The sequence below is a fragment of the Balearica regulorum genome, chromosome 3 (assembly GCF_011004875.1).
Source record: "Balearica regulorum gibbericeps isolate bBalReg1 chromosome 3, bBalReg1.pri, whole genome shotgun sequence".
NCBI lineage: Eukaryota > Metazoa > Chordata > Aves > Gruiformes > Gruidae > Balearica > Balearica regulorum.
The window spans coordinates 80847552-80864387 of record NC_046186.1 but is presented as its reverse complement, the minus strand read 5'-3'; the positions used below and the strand labels follow the sequence as shown (position 1 = coordinate 80864387).

The following is a 16836-nucleotide window of genomic DNA, read 5'->3' as shown; positions in this document are numbered from 1 at the left end:
AACATTGGATTTTCTTCTTGCTTAGATCAATTAAATCACAGAAAAAAAACCTACTCTGTTTTATTACAGTAAATAAACCAAACAACCACCTGTGCTTTGGATTCTGCAAGATCCCTTGTAAGTGTGAAACACAGCATTTCAAGCATACCATAGTTGAAGAACCCCATCCTCCCCAGACTAGGTTTTTCCATTTTAGCATAAACAGTCATGTTCCTGTATATTCCTTTTCACTCTTCCCTAAGGTTCCTCTCAACCAATCATTTTAGCATGATGATAATTACAGCCAAGTCATGGAATGAAAATAGAAGGCAGCTGGTAAGATGATCCTGGACGTCATCCGGATGCAAGTGAAGCATGAGTATCTAATTCATTAAGGGAGCAGGAGGATTAGGATGGTGCTGAGCATCTATTCTGTTTAATTTGACATTCCATTAATTTATTCTCTCAATGGACAGAATGGGAGGTGCAACATAATTACAGCTCAGAATCTGAAACCTCTGACATATCAGAAGCCTTATTAGTCTGGTGGCAGTTAGCTGGGGGAAGCATGGCAAGAGAGATCAGCAAACTTTGTGCTCACTGTACCCATCACGCTTCAGTAATAAGCTGCGTGTGGGACTGGTGAAGTTCACCTTGGAGATTAAGGACACTGCCTCTGTGTAGCAAATGACTTTCTAAAAGCCTCAAGAGCAGAAGCTTCCAAGGATGCTTCACAAGGTGAATCTATTTTGTATCGGACCAAACAACTACTTTAAAACCTGGATGGAAGATGCATGTTCCTAACTTTCTTCTTAGAGTGAAGAGCATTGCTAAAAATGCAAACCCCTGTTCCCAGCAAGCCTCTTTTCTTGCATAGCTACTCAGTCGCAGTGATTCATGGATCAAATTTTACTGTGAACAAATGTTCAACTGCAGCAAATCCACAGGCCCTGCAGCTTTGACGTGCATTCAGCCTGAGCAAGCAGCGTGCACGTCCTACCTGCGCCTCGGAACTGCTGCTCTGGAACATGCAGGACACCACATTTTCACAGAAGCTCTTAGGAAAAAGAAATGTCAGAAAATATCTGCCACCTCGCCTCTAAGTATCAAAATAAATGGCCGGAGTTTTCAAGAGCTCTCACAATTGGGGAATCTGAGAATTTGAAAAGTTGTCCCCAATGTTTTTCAACACTAAAACCAAACCCTTTAATAGATCTCCCACTCAAGCTCATATCCCACCTTGAAGTCACATCAGATTTTATTTCTTTGGTAGAGAAGTAGAGGTGTGAAAAGAGATGTAATAGGAAACCCTGATAATATGTTTCTCACAGAAAAATGGACATCTTGATACTATATTGATTTAGTCTATTGGACACCACTGGCTATCACAGATGCAGCATTATACTTGGAGAAGCTGAGTCATTAAAAATGACAGAAGTCACAGTACCTAGACAGGTAGATAAACTTAGGATGTACAAACAGGCAGAACTTTAAATTCCATTTCAATTGAATTAGCTCAGGACTGGCAGCCAGATGGACAGTATTAGACACAGACACCCGCAGTTAAATCATAAAGCAAACAAGAGCATCAGGAGCTTGTCGGCACCATCCGTTGCATCTACTATCTGCGGGAGTCAGAGGCCTGCTGCATTCAGATTTTAACCCCCGGCAAGGCAATGAAGAGAAGCGACTGTTACCTTTGGTCCTGCAACACATTTAAGAGACTGCTGAAACTGAATCAAGATATCAGAAGAGGTAAAACCCACCTGGCAGATGAAACCAGTAGATGAGCACTGCCGAACCCAGAGACTGAATTTCCTCTTTTTTCTCTTACGCAGCTCCCTCTCTGTGCATGTGGCAATGAAAACAGGATCCTCGTCAATCAGGGGCTCATGTAGTACCTGCAGTTGGCAAGAAAAGAGGGGACGAGGGGGAGAAACAGAAGAGTACATGATTGCTGAAAAAATTGTACTTTAAATTTTTCCAAGGAAATACAATCCCTGCACTGTGCTTGCGCGCACCACCTCATACAAAGAGGCAAACCCACTTTTGTTCAATACTACCATCCAACAAAACCCAAAGCCTGGCTGGGCATGCTCCATCGTGGACGGCTGCTCTACACGTGGTTTGCTAACATTGCCAGGCATGGCTCTCACTTCTCACTATCAGCTACGGTTCAACACCCCTCCAAAATGAGACGAGGGGTGGGGGGGGTGGGGATTGTTAGCAGCATTCTTCTCCAAGCTTCATCATCAGCTTCATCTTGTTTGGCAGATGTCTTAAACCTAATTGTCCCCTACAATATGTTGTAAGGTACACTCCCTGGTTACAGCAAAGGAAAACACACAGCAAAGGGGGAGAGAAGTTAAGAAAGAAAAAGATCTTTGCTGCTGCCACTTAGGGAGGTGATAAAGAGATAGAAAACATTTTCTTCCTGGTGGCAGCAGCTTCAGGGAAGTCTCTCTTGCCTTAGGAGATGAAAAATTTGACAAAAGGAGACAAAACATAAAGGACCAGAGGCAGGAATAGAAAAAGACAAGGCAGACTGGAGCAAGTAATGAAAATCTGTGGAAGTGAAGAAATTTCTGCATTTTGCAGCCAGTGGATATGAGTGGTTCCCTGTTTCTTATAGCTGTTTTGATATACTTCTCTCCATTAATTAGGTTTTACACTATGGAACCTATCTATGGAAAAGCACTACTACCTCCTTGCAGCTCACAGGTAGCTGTACATAACATACACATCCCTGACTGCATGGTGAGTTGTCTAGCAAGTCACTTGTGAGAGCATAATTGCTTGGAAACTGTTGAAAGGCCTCAGCTGATGAATGCTGACCAAATTCAGACACCTACATCTAAATCACAGCAAGTCACTGCAGGCTCCCCTCCTAGTACACGAGGGGAAAGCAGTCCCAGCAGGCCAAAATTCATACCCTTTTAAAGCCACGTGTAAAAAAGATGGGTTACGATCGTCTTTTCCAGTGACCATCATCCCAGAAGACAGGCTGAGATACAGGTATCCACAATGCAGAGGCTCTTACCCTGAGACCGACCCTTTCCACATCTGCATGTGCGCTACTTTGTGCACAACTGCACACAGCCTGTGGTGGAAATGTGAACAAAGCTGCATTAAACCTAGGAGCAATGCTCGCAAAAGAGATGTGGTGGGTAAGCAGTTAAGCACCAGTGATGAACAGCTGCTGGCCTCCTGAATACAAGATGTTTGTTGAACACCACCCTGTCAGCCCAAAATAGGCACCCGTGCCCTCCCCACGCAGGGGCGGCTGCACACTTTCATTTATAAGCACTCCACTTCTTAACGGCTCATAAAACATTCACAGGACCATCTGAAAGCACTCTTGTGAAATGTTCAAATTATACACCAAAATGCAGATGCAAGCAAGGAGAGCTGCACACAAAGCTATTTATTCTTAAAGCTGCAGCTGCCTCATTTCCCCACTGGAGCCAAATCCTCTTCCTCTCTCGAGGTCCACATGAAACACTGCTCTTCCTTTCCGATCACCAGCTGGGGAATTTCACACTTCCACCTCAGGGAATTCTGACAGCATTTTGCAAATACTAACCATGCCCTCATTCTTTTCTTGCCTTTCTGCCTCTTCCATGCAGAGGGGAGGACTACATCCCTTGGGATGGGGATGGGTACACCGTTAAGGATTCCTCAGCTTCTGGAAAGGCTCTCTTATCTGCCAGATCCCACTGAGTGGTGTGCTTCAACTGTCACAATCTCCCTCACTGTAGGATGGGGAGCAGGAGAAAGAAAAGACTGTATAGCATCACTTGAGGAAATTTTTTTACCCTCTGGCATTAGCTCAGCTTCCTCCTCTGCACCACAGCACCAGCTCTCCTGCATCCTGCTTACCCTTTGCAGCCCTTCTGCCTTAGAGAAGGCCTATCAGCCTTAAATTTAGAAAGCAAATCTGAATTTTGAAAACCTCTCCCCATCCTTCTCTTCTCCCTGCCCACACTCAGCCCTGCCTTCCCTTAGGACCCAGAGCTTCCCCTCCTTTCCCCTATCCCTAATATTTAAGTCATTCCATTTCCCCATAAGACCTCCAACGCTCCACCAAAGTGCCTACTTAACTGCTGGGAAGAGGGAATGAAAATGGAAACAAGGTAGGGCAAGATTTGCTGTTGCTGTAAAGAGGGAATGTGGACAGGCAGGGAAACTGAAATGAAAACCCTGGAGCTTGCTCTTCTTGCTTCCTCCAGAGAGGGTGGCGAGACAAGCGTTGTCACCCCTCCATGTGCAACCACTGCTTCAACAGCTGTAAAGGACTTTGCAAGCAAGGCACCCTATGGGCTGTGCCTGCTGCTGGAACAGCTGATTCCCATCTCAATTTCAAAGGGGGCAATTTGTTGTTTCTTGGACTTACACGGTTTTTTTTTTCCAAAGTTTGTTGCCACTGGCAGTGGTCACTCCTTTTAGTTTGTTCACCCTCCTCTATTCTCAGTCTCCTTGCTCCTCCTGTAATCTCAAATCCATCTTTGCCAAATCCCCATGCAAAGTGGTATTTGCTCCCTCCCCATTCACCATTCTTGCTGTCACTGCAATACCTGCTTTTCCAAGAGCGAGCTTACTGTCCCCATGACATAGTCTTTTCTGCTTCTCATCTTCCTAGATAAAAATCTACTTTCAGGCTTAATTGACTCCTACATGTATTCCTGGCCTCCTCTTCACCATCTTTGACTCACTCTCCAAGCCCTCCTCTCTTCTTATTCTGACTTCCTTTGATGCAAGCTGTCTATCTTGTGGATTTCTTCACAGAAATCATCCCCGTTTTCTTCTCTTAAATCCCCAGCTTTGTTCAGGTCTAAGAAGCTCCTCACCTAGTTGCTTTGCTCCCCCCCCCAGCTATCCCACTGGGGTTTTTTTCATCATCTTTATAGACATCTTCATCCCTGCTAGATCTTCTTGCTAAGCTTTCACTCTTTGTTTTCCCCTCAATAGGTATACGCACTCCAAGGGGTGGAGTCCTGTCTTGGAGTCTTGCCTCTCCAGCAATTGCTCCATCTCACAACATCTTTCATTCACTGAACAAAGCAGCTAGCCACTGTCAGGAGTGTCTATCTGCCTTCTCCATTTTAGATAATCTCCAAAGCTTGTTCCACTTCACAGTTCCACCCAACCTGCTCTTACAACAGCCCAAATAGGCTTGTAGGCAAAGCCCAGAGTCACCAACTCTTCTGTACTTGGACTTCCTGGATTCCATTGCCTTAGATAATAAACCAACATGTCCTTGAGATAGCTCATCTTCTCTTAGTTCCACGGCCATCCCCAACACAGGCTGTCTCTTCACCCGATCCCCTGCAGAAACTGCCTCAGCTTGCCTTGTCTCTGGCTTTTGGGGGGTACCATCCAGTTGCAAACACAGTCCCCTAGGTAACTGCACCTGTATGTACAGATTTAGCCATTGCTTCCGCATTAGCAGCTTGTGCTTCTGCTTCTTTGCTCCAAAGCTCCTCCTGACTAAACTAAATTCTCTGCTAGCACCTGACATCTCTCCTCGCACATCTAGCTGTCAGTTCTGCTTTTATTATGCCACATCTCCCTTCCCTTAAGATAACCCCTTACTGTCTCCTTTTTTGGTCATTGCAGACATCCCTCTCCTCCTGCTGCAGATCTCACTGGCCAGTGAACCTGAATGTCAGTTTTTACCTACAGCTCCCTGCAAGGTCTTCTGAGCCAGGCAGTGTCTGCATTTTCCATGCTTTCTGAGTAACAGCTCTAAAATGTTACTTATTTTAGAGTAACAACCCACCCACCCAGTAAAGTTTTCATCCAAGCCCATAGCCATCCTGCTACAGTTTTCCTTTTGGCCTCAACACAAGGCAATCCTGCCCTTTCCCTGCTGGAAAGCCATTCTCCTAGTCCATCATACTGGCCACATCACTTATCTTTGTTTTTCTCTGATAGCTGTCCTTCTCCAATATATCAGACAATTTCTGTCTCTTCACTTTCAAAGTCCTGTTTGGCCTATCCACATTTTACTGATGCTCTTTGCTGTCATTCAAAGGTTAACTCCCACCTCTGATGGAGCCGTGATTTCATGCTCCTCCGACCATTTGTTCAGTCTTCAATCGACTCTCTTCAAAGAAAAAAAAAATCAGTTCTTACAGCACTCCATTAAATTTAAAAATAGCAATAAAGGTTCATTTTCTGCTGTCAAACTCTCCCTAAAAATCAGAGGCTGAACCAGCTAAGAGCTACAGGACATCAGAAATTTACCTTGCTATTCAATATTCTTATTGCTCCTCTGTCTTTCTCTTGCTCCATGTCTTCTACTTGGCTGATGCCCTCTGCCTACTTACATCTTTGTGTTACACTCACAGAAGCCCTAACACAGAACAGTGCTGGTTTGGGACCAGCACCCTCACTCACAAAGAATAATTTTGAAAACAGGGAAACAGATACAGAGGTGTGATTTGAGCAAGATCTTATGATTTGGGTATTTGGAAAATGCCCAATACCAAATCAACATTTAATCATGAGGACACAAAAAAGCTACGAGCTGATGAGCCCGGTTTTGCCCCCCTGTTTTCAGAGAAGCTGTTGCCTAATGCTGTGAGCTGGTTTGGAAGAACCACGTTGAAACTGCTTAGCTATGCCCTATGATACCACCAAGAGCAAAACACAGACAAGCTCCCTAGTAACTGGCCAAACTTTAGCACCATGCCTTTGCAGAGGTTGAAGTTACGTCTCTCTCTTTGTCAGGGAGTTCACTCCTGCCTGAGGTAAGGTCAGCTGGGAACACTGGCTTAAGTGGTTTCACTGGGCAGATGCAGAATGGTTTGGTTCCAAGATGTCAAAGAGAAGGTACTTTGGAGGGAGAGGGAAGAGGAGAGTGCCCAGAGTTGTGCTCCTGACCTATCCCACGCCAGTCAGGAGCAGCCGGAGACAACAATCCTGTCTAGTCGCATCCCGCTGACAAGCGTATAAATACTCAGCAGGAACAGAAGGATATTTGAGCAGTGATGTTATTTTCCTGAGCTCCTCTGGTTTCTGGAATTCAGTGTATACCCTTGGCAGGTGAGTGCCCTTGAATTTGTTGCAGTATACCTCCTGAGCTCAGACAGGGCGTCCTCCCTGTCTTCAGGCTTGCACTTGCAGACAGCAGCACAGCTACAAAACTAAGCAGCAAAGAGACAACACTGAGTCCAGGAACAGACCCAAAACTCCACCTCTTGTTGCTCAGGTAGAGGCAGCAGTTACTTATACAGAAGATGTTGGGGAGGCATAGGATGCAGAGAATATTCCTGTCGTTCCTATCCAATCTAGGTCAGAACACTCCTTTTTTTTCCCACTTTGGAAATTGAAGCTAGCACTGCTGATACACAATTATAATGTTCTGGGCTTTCCATACCTTCATAAGCTGGAGAGTAATTATTTCCTTTTGTTTGCTCAGTATATTTAGCAAAATAATTATAATTCACTGGATTGTTTTCTTTGGTTTGGTATATTGGCATAGTTCTCTCCCTCTGTTTCCTTTCATAGAAACTGTGGTGTCATTTTTGCATGCATATTTTTGGGGTCTACACATGAGAAAAAAAAACCCTAAATATTTTCTCACAGAAATTCCACTTAATCTTTTCTAGCTCTCCAAAAAGAAAAAATCAAATCTATAGAAGAAATAACTGTGAAGGCACTGCCTGCTGGGTGCAGACTGTCTGCTCTGTCCATAGGGGTGAGTTAAACATGGCATCTTCCCTACCTGTGTCCTCCAAATCCACACCGCCAGAGGAAGAAAGCCAGTAACAAGTCTACCTTACAAGCCCAAACAGCCCTGCTGCATTCAACAGCAAGGAGCCCAAGTCATTCCTCTGCTCGATGCCACTTACAAGACGTTAGCTTAAAGCTTGAGCATAGATCACTGCTCAGGCACAAACCACACAGATTCCACAAGACTCATGTTTAAGATACAGGTGTACCTTAAGCAACAAAGCCATTTTGAACTTGGGATTCCAGGTATCACTGATTACAGAAACCTGGGCCCCCTTCCCAAAACACTTTCAGAGGCAGCACATCCAAAAGCCCATCTGAATGGGTCTTTCCCCTTTTCTTTTCCCTTTGTTTCTGTGCAACTGGGTTATTATTTTTAATTATTTCTATTATTTCTCACTGGGCCTGACATTCTGGGTTTGATGTTTACTGCAGTCTGCTAATCTGCCCTCTAAACAATTTCCAGGGAGAGGTCTTTCCTGCTCTTTTGAGCAGATGGGGTCCACGTCTCTTGAGACAGGAAGCCTGCAGCCCTGATGGCACCCAGGAGGATGTTAGGCACAAGGCTCCTTTCGGGAGGAGGCCTGGAACATCCCCCACTAGGCTACCGGCACTACACTAGAGTATTTTTAGCAACAGATTCAAAACCTTTTCCTCTCTCACAAATTTATTTTTGAAGTTGTATTTTAGTGCTCTTTGTTCTGCTCAATACCACTGAAACATGCTGTATAGAAGTTACTGACGTAAACACTGGCAAGGCAGCAGAGAAGTAGAGGGGGAAGGAAGAGAATTGGGCTGTCACCACTTCTTCTCCCCTATTTTTTTTGTAAAGTAGCATCTCCTTACCAAGCTCAGCACAAGCACATATTTGCTTGTGGAGATTTAGATGTTTTGCCACTGCAAACAGGATGCTACAATTTTGTCAATTCAGTTCTCAAACCTTGCTCAGGAGCAGGGAAGGGAGAAGGGATATACATGCAAATCAAGTTTTATCCTTTAATGGATTTGCACTCACAGCATGTCCCACAGCACACCATTATAAGCATTTACATTAGACACAGTGATCACATTTCTGAAGCCTTTATCTTCCACCCATTGAAGTCAGTGGCCATAAGGATTAGATTTCATATCTTAATGAGAGCTCAGGCCCAACAATGCCGTGTCTCTCGCTGCCTGTTTTATCTTGATGGAAATGCAACTTGCTGGCATGGCTTAGCGAGACCACTCCTCCTTTCTCTACCGTAACAGCTTTTAATACAGCTGTGTTGTCCTGAATTATACAGGTATGATTTTTATTGTCTATAAATTGAAAAAAACACCTGTAATCACTCTCAATTTATTCTAGGCACACTTCGATGGATGTGATGCATCTATGTGTTCATTAATTTTGTGCAGTGGGTAAAAGTGTGATGCTTCAGAGGGGAAACAGGAAGAAAAAGAGAACGATGGTCACAACACCCTTTCTAAATGTCTAGGTGAAGTCTTTATATTCTGTAAACGGAGAGTTGATTGAAAAGTTATTTCAAGCAATAACATATTTCATGCTTATTCCTTTTAATTTCCAGACTTCTAAACATGACTAGTACCAACAGCTCCAAAAGGAGATAATTTATACCAGAACAAAGTTTAAATAGCATATGATGAATATTATGAAAATATTTCTTTGCACTTAAAAAAAATAAATTGTTCAACTGTACAGCTGTAGTCAGACAACCATCAGCTACACAAGTTTCTAATATTTAGTTCCTTAAATTGTCTGCCCAGTCTACAAAGCAGTGTCCCTACAGAATGGCATTCTGCTGTACCCCTAATTGTATCTAGAAATTAAAATTCCAGATTTCATTCTGGAATGAATGCCAAAGTCCTGTTTACTTTTATTCCTGGTAGTCTAGAAATATTTTCAGTTCAGTGGCACTTTGGTTGCAAATCCACTTATCAATAAGTTTTTCCATAGGAGCATCACCCATCATTAAAAAACAGGGCTGGCAAAAGGCACAGGCAGTGCTGCTGAGGGCAGCTGACAACCACAGTGAGTAAAGGCGTGCGCCTGCACCCCCCTACCCCCCTGCCGCTTATTTTCCCTTTGCCCAGTCATGAGGAGGTAGCTGTGCTGCTGGACCATATGACAAGCACCAACTGCTAAGGTCAGGGCTGGTCATCCCTAGCAAACTCCGCTCCTGCATCCAAACCCTGTGCCTGTCGCAGGAGCAGGTACAGGTTTTCCCTCCGGCCCAGCTGCACCAGCTCTGCCCTTTCCACTCCCCCTCAAAGGAGCAGCCCACAACCTCCTACTCTCAGGACAGCCAAACCTAGCGGTGCCAACCTCACTGAGAAGTCTCCAGGCTTGTTCAGATCACTAAAGCAAGCAACCCCAGCTCAGAGAGCGTCATTCCTATTGAAACATGTCAGCTACCCGCGCTGCAGAGCTGTAAATCAGACGTTGCTGAGCACTTGCATAGGACAGTGCTGCTTCCTCTCACGTTTCATGGAGGCACTGCAGCATGGCTTCACACTGTGAAGCCCCAGCTCTTTCTTCAGGCAGCTGTGCTCTGCGCTTTCAGTCATAGCGAGACAACCTAGAGCATGTAGGTTAGATTGTATCTGCCAAAGGTTAACTCTTACCTGGGCTTGCGAAGGTCTGAAAGCAGAGTCAAAGCCGTTCTGCAGAGAGTCCAGAAAAGGCTGGATTTTGTAGAGGCCATGCGTTGTCTGGCTCGAGCGGAAGGCCACAATGTGGAAGTATTTCAGGATCTTCTCAAACCGTGATTGTGTCATGATAAGTGCAATGCTCTTGTTGCTGTAGAAGCCGCTGCTCCAGATGCTGAGAACAGACTCACAGTGGTGGATGCTGGTTGATATCATGTAGCCTAAGAAGGCCTTCATTTCTGTCAAGGTGACGTCAATCCAGGCATCGTCACTACCAAACCTCTCCTGGTATTTCTTGGCATACATGTTGGTTTGGACCACCATATTCTTTAGTACGTTGTCAGGGACAAAAAGTTGAAAAAAGTCCATGGCACTGGCAGTCAGAGGCATTTTTCGTGTTGGACCTAGGACAAAAGCCAAAAGGGAAGATAAACTCCCTCTGATCATCACAAGGCACGTCCAACACCAGCAATTTAAAGCAGGATTAACTTCCTTAAAGCAGGAAAACAAGGCCAAAGCGATGGCATGTCAGCTAATTCCTTTGAAAGCACACCCACTGTCTGACAGATCTCATCAGGAAACCTCCCCTCCTATATTCTCTGTCTTCCTCCTATACGATACAAATATAACATACTGAGTAGTTTCTTCCTCCGCTCTGCACGCTCACTACTTTGTAGCGTGCAGGTCTGAGGCAGCATGCATTTAATTTTTCCACTTATACACTATCTGTACCTTTTACCCTCAGCAGCTGTTTTGGCCTTTTTCTGCACAGTCTTTTATTTGTCCATATGCATGTCAAAGCCATGCTTTTCTCAAAACACCCAGAAAGAAGGTGTCTGAGCCCTCCAGAGAGGGCATGCTGCCTCCATCACAGCTGACACGATTCCTGGGCACTAGAACCTGATCCCACCTTTTCTTTTGCACCTCCTATTCCTGCCCAGTTCCTTGTTATTAATCCTGTGCCTTTCAAATCTGCTTCTGTTCCACACACAGAGCTGTGCAGATCGTGCCTATGGGCTTTTGAGTTCTGTGTCTCTGCCACCACGTTGGAGCCTTAGCCTGCACTCTGACATCCCCAAGAGAGCACATTAACCAGAACAAGTGAAAGACACCACGTGGCTTGTGTCGCTGTCCCACGTCACAGGGAATATTTTTAGCATTACAATGCACACGCTGGTCCTCTTCTTCCCATAATGTAATAAGCCTTGCAGTCCCATGCTGTCATTACTCTAGCTTTTCACTGATCTTGTACCTTCTCTGCCACATTCAACTCTTCCATGGAGGGGGGGGGCGGGGGGGAGAAAATAAAAGGAGGCTGTAAGGGTTGGCAGCACTGTATCAGTGTAACAAGGTTATCTGGTCAGACACCAGATTACATTAAGCCGAATTAGGAATATCAAGCCTGCAATACCAGGGACGCAGACACCAGTCCTTACAGCCCTCTCTCTCCTATTCTCTTCCATAAGCTAATTAAGCTCCATTTTAAAAGAGAGTTTTTCATGCTCCCACCCTGTGGCAGTGTTTTAGTCACCAGGGAAAGGCAATGGAGCCAGAGATATTCTCACTTCTCCTAGAGAACCAGTGAAAATCAATATACCCGAGAGGGGCAGCACGGACAAACCCAGTGGATGGGGCAGCACTTAAGAGCAGTTCTACATCCCTGTGCAAAAGATGGTGTCATGTTCGCAACCCTAAACTAGGAGCTGGATCCAATAAATACTGCATCTTAGTTTTAACAACCTCCCTTTGGCCTTGGGACTGTCTGAACAACACTCTTCCTGATGAAAAGCAGGAGGCACACAGCTGGTCATTTGAAGTTCTACCTAACAAGAGTGAGTCTTCCTCACACTACGTGGCTGCTGGGATCTCAGCATCAGCTCTCCCAGCTGAATCAGAGCATGAGATTTGCTATTCTGTGATCTGGCTCTGCGAAGATCCACTAACATGTTGGTCAGGTCACATTCTCCATTACCCCTGTATCTCAGCTCACATCTTTGGTTGCACCAACAACCATAGCTTGCAGAAATTTTGCATGAAACAGTACTACGAGGAACTATACAAACACTGTGATTGGACTTGCTCTTAAGCCTTAATGTTCGGGTGCACTCTGGTGAACTCAAGCTATTAGAAGGACAGCAGAATAGCACCAAGACATCGAAACAGTGAACCTCCAGATTGCAAAGAATGCCAAGAAAGCAAACAAAAGTGGATTTTTTTTTTCCCCCCCAAGCCCAGTGGGGAAAGAAACATATATTTAAAGATTACTTTCCAATTTTAATTTGTGAGATTGAGAAACTGGAACTGAAACAGTTCAGTTGAAAGCACATTCCTCTATATAGCAAGACCAGAGTAAAGAGCCCCACACAAACCATGTTCTGGTAAAGACAGAGCAGAAAATTTCAGCTTAAATGATAAAATGTCTTAATTATCAAGTGAAAACTGTGGGGCTAGAATAGCTATACCTACTTAACCTTAACTGCTATTGCAATAACAAAGCCTCTTAACAAAGAGTTCTCTTCTTTTGATCAGGAGATTTATATTCTGCTAGCACCTGCTAGACTGTTAGAGCTGACATAAAATGCTCTACAAATGATTCTGTATGAATGACTTATAGTATATCACTTCTTTCTTCCCTGCAACTTAATCAAGTTTTGACATTCTACAGTAGATACGGCTTTCTGATAACAACACATAGTTATACAGGAAGCCTCAAGCAGCTACTGAATTCAACTCCAGTGCCCAGACAACCTTCCAGGTAGAGCACAGAGGTAGTTTTTAAATTCTTGCCTTTAGAAGCAGAAGCTAGGAGTGGGGGTAACATTTTAAATCTTGCCTACAACAACCTAAATGCATCCGTAAAGCATCAAGTCTTATGAAGTGAAATACGTTGATCTTGAGACAGGTAGATAGGGACAATAGGTATGTGCCAGACTCCATCTTTAGGAAGTCAAGAGCAGTCAGAAGTACAAAAAGGTACTTTTGTACGTATACTTTTACTTGTTTACCTTGAAAAGTAATTATGGAAGACTCCCAGGTATACTGGATAGCCAGCAGTCCTGCTCCAGCTGCACAGAACCTCCTATCTGCTCTCCTTCTTGAAATAAATATGCAAGACCTGTATCCCATTTGCCATGCAGAACCCACACAGCTCTAAAAAAGTGAGCTGAATCACTTTCTGACTCAAACATCAACCTAATTGTTGACTAAAGATAATTCTGAAAGCCCCTGCATAATCTCATTGTCTTGAAAACCAGCCTTTATTGCCAAAGTGAGCACAGTTGATTCATAATTTACTGGTATGCAATAAAACAAGAGTGACATTGAATTTCTGTAGGAAGATAACTGAATTTTTAACATGAATTGGGTTTTGCACAGTTAATGACTAGTCTAAAATAAACTATTTAAATATGACTTTCTATCTAAGTACACAAATATATCCCACGTATAGAGCCAACTGCAAAAGAAACCTAAATAGTGAATTTGCACTTTTTAAGGATTTTTACATTGACTGAAATGGCATTTACCCAGAAAATACCAATATCAAAAGATTCAGTGTTTGATACATGCACCGTTTACCTTTCAAAGCTTTACTCAGTCAAATAAAATAGTGGCTTTGCCTAGTCTTCCATCCCCAGAACAAATATACAATTATGCCTGTAAAATTCAGATTTTTCCTCCCTCCTTCACCCTAACGTGTGTGCATGAAGAATACATGTGTTTACGTAGGGCTTTTTTTTTTTTTCTTTAAAAACCAATCAGGATTTCCAATGCAAGTTATAGAGTCAGAGCACAATAGCACTCTTGGAGTTTCCAAACATGCAGGTAGACCCAGCGGTGTGTGCGCACCCAGGGTAGGGGTCTACTGAATAACCTCTGGCTGAGCAGCACGCACACCAGCACTAGCACTTTGGGCTTGCTTAAGTGACTTTGTAGAACATGGAAAATAACATAAACTTCCTTTGTTTTAATACAATGTGCACACACAAACTCTCCTTCTTCCTTCTCACCCTGTCTACCAGCAAAAAACTTACCTGTGCAATCAGCAGCAACTACCTTGCAAGTCACCACTGCTACTAGAACCTATTTTGGCCAAGTTCATTGCATTTTCTCTTTTGCACTCAGAAGGAATGTCTCCCCCAGAGCCATAGCTATTTAAACTGTAATAATAGACTCAAAATAAATGAAGAAGCTAAGCAGGGAAAGCCATTTGTGTTTCCGTACTGAGATACATTTGTGGAGCAGTGGCTGGCACCTCGCCCTCAGACTGTGTGCATTGCAGAGCCCATTTTGGCTCAACTCTGCTCAGGGCAAACTGCACCAGCCTTGCTGGGTCCGATGCCTAGCGAGAGAGCAGGCTGCATGCTCAACTTCTCAGCAAACATACACACTGCAGAAAAAACCAGAAAGTTTTAAGAAAAAGTTCACATGAAACTTCTGTGAGACCACCCCTCAGGCAGCCCCTGCGCGTCCTCCTACATCTCTGGTCTTCTCTCTCAGATGGGTCCCCATCAGTCACATTCCTCCTACTGCTCTGATCCCACCAGTGTTTCTAGCCTTCCTTACTGAGCAGCACATTAGGAGAAGAAGAAAAAAAAAAAAAAAAAAGAACTCCAAGTGAATTAACGGTTTTTTCCTTACTTAACTGGTTTGCAGGAATAAGTAATTTGAGCACATTTTTATAGGTCAATTTATCCTTTTCCATTTTTCCTGTTCTGATTATCAGCCTGTTGTTTAGTAGCTCAAGAGTTCACAGACTCAGAATAAAAGATGGAAGGTTTCAACACCTACTGTAATCTATCAGCACTTACAACATAACATACAAATCTTCAGGAGGTCAAAAGCATTGTCATTTTGGGCAAGATAAATCAGATGTGTAAGAAAACGCAGTGGAAGAAAACTCTCCTTTTGCTCTGCTGTACGAAAGACTTAGTGCTCTCAAAGTGCAACCAAGGTTCATGATAAAATATCCCGTTACCTTGACAGGCCCAGGTATTATCATATGTATGCCAATCCAAATTGCATAGTTGGAAACAAGCTTTGTACAGAGCTAATCCAGGGTTGACAGTGAAATTAATTTAACTTCATTAGCAACTGCACAGACTCCAATACTCCTGAATCAGGCGCAGGAGTGGCAGAAGCATCAGTTTAAGAATTTAGAAGTCATTTTATTGTCCTCTTTGAGCAAAAATCTAACAATTTATAGTCACACATGAGGATAGCACAGTTAGGTATATTATATACAGATACATACCTAAGAAAAATCCATCCAAAACCTGTTACTTTTTGGCAATTGGGAAGTATTTTCTCCTCTGACATATGGCACAGCTTTCAAAGACCAGGGTTTGAAAAGCCAAATAATTCCTTCTTCCTAAGTCTAAGCAATTAGAGACTGGTTTATATTCCTGAGAAGTTACCTTTCCAAAAGTATACATGATTTTTGAGTCTTCTTTAGAAGACATAAAAAAATGCTGACAGAAATTTTCTGTCAGAAAATACACATTCATCAAAAAAATCATGATGTTTTCATAGAAAGTGTCAATTGATGAAATATGACAGACAGTTTAAACAAATTTTCATCTTTCTCAATGAGTAGAAACCAATACAGAGAGCTGAAAAAATATCAACAAAACCAATGTTTGAATATTTCCCAAGTGAGATTTTTCAAAATTTTGGTTTCACACTAAGTTCTCTCACGTAAGCTTTGGAAGCACTGGAGCTTATTATCTGGCTTGCCAGAAAATCAGGTTTCATATCAGCTGTATTCTAAATGGACTGGAAGAAGCGTACATCAGACCATTCTCAAACCATAGCCAGTTTGACAGCATTATGACAAGCCTGTCAAGACAGCTTGAAGTAAGTGCATGTAACAGTTCTTTTCTGCATTTTATTCCAGTTTATTTCAGACACTGTGCTCTCCTGTAGGAACTGGGCAACAAGCATCCAGGTCTTTAACGTAGGATATTATGCTGCATGTATTTCGTTCATCTTCATTAAAGAAAGCAACCAAAGCTTCAGTGACAAGTCTACTTTGTCAAGTCAAAGGAGTCATCCTAATTTATACTAGGTATGGTTCAGACTAATATTTTAGAGCAAGTAGATGTTTGCATTTGCTATTTTGGTAAATTAATCTTACTTTCCTTTAGGATTGCCTAGCACAAGAATTCTATACAAATGATCAAAACATGACCCATACTGTGGAGTTACTGGGAGCTCAGAGCCAACCTACAAGGATGCAATAAGAAAAACCAACACCTCCCAAACAGGCACTATATTAGCTTTCTTACATGAAAAAGAAGAAACTGGACATAGTCCTTCCAAAGATGGTTCTCTTCTAAGACTGTAAGGGCCCTCTCAGCAGCACATGCTTTGGGGTAAGTTTTTACTAGGTCATCTTCCTCCAGAAACATGGGGCACCAAGAACAACACTGGGATGCCAAGGGTAAAGGATTTTGGCTGTCACTCAACAGGTTACCA

At 43.3% G+C, this 16836-nt stretch overlaps 1 protein-coding gene across 1 annotated transcript in view; it reads right to left on the bottom strand.

Annotated features, from left to right (window-relative positions):
* Positions 1–16836, bottom strand: part of PGBD5 (piggyBac transposable element derived 5) — a 72017-nt gene that overhangs the window by 33027 nt on the left and 22154 nt on the right. The window contains exons 2-3 of the mRNA XM_075748666.1: positions 10339–10766; positions 1746–1880 (exon numbers count right to left, since the gene is read on the bottom strand). Of these exons, the coding sequence (XP_075604781.1) occupies positions 1746–1880; positions 10339–10766 (563 nt within the window). The remainder of the gene's footprint in view (positions 1–1745; positions 1881–10338; positions 10767–16836) is intronic.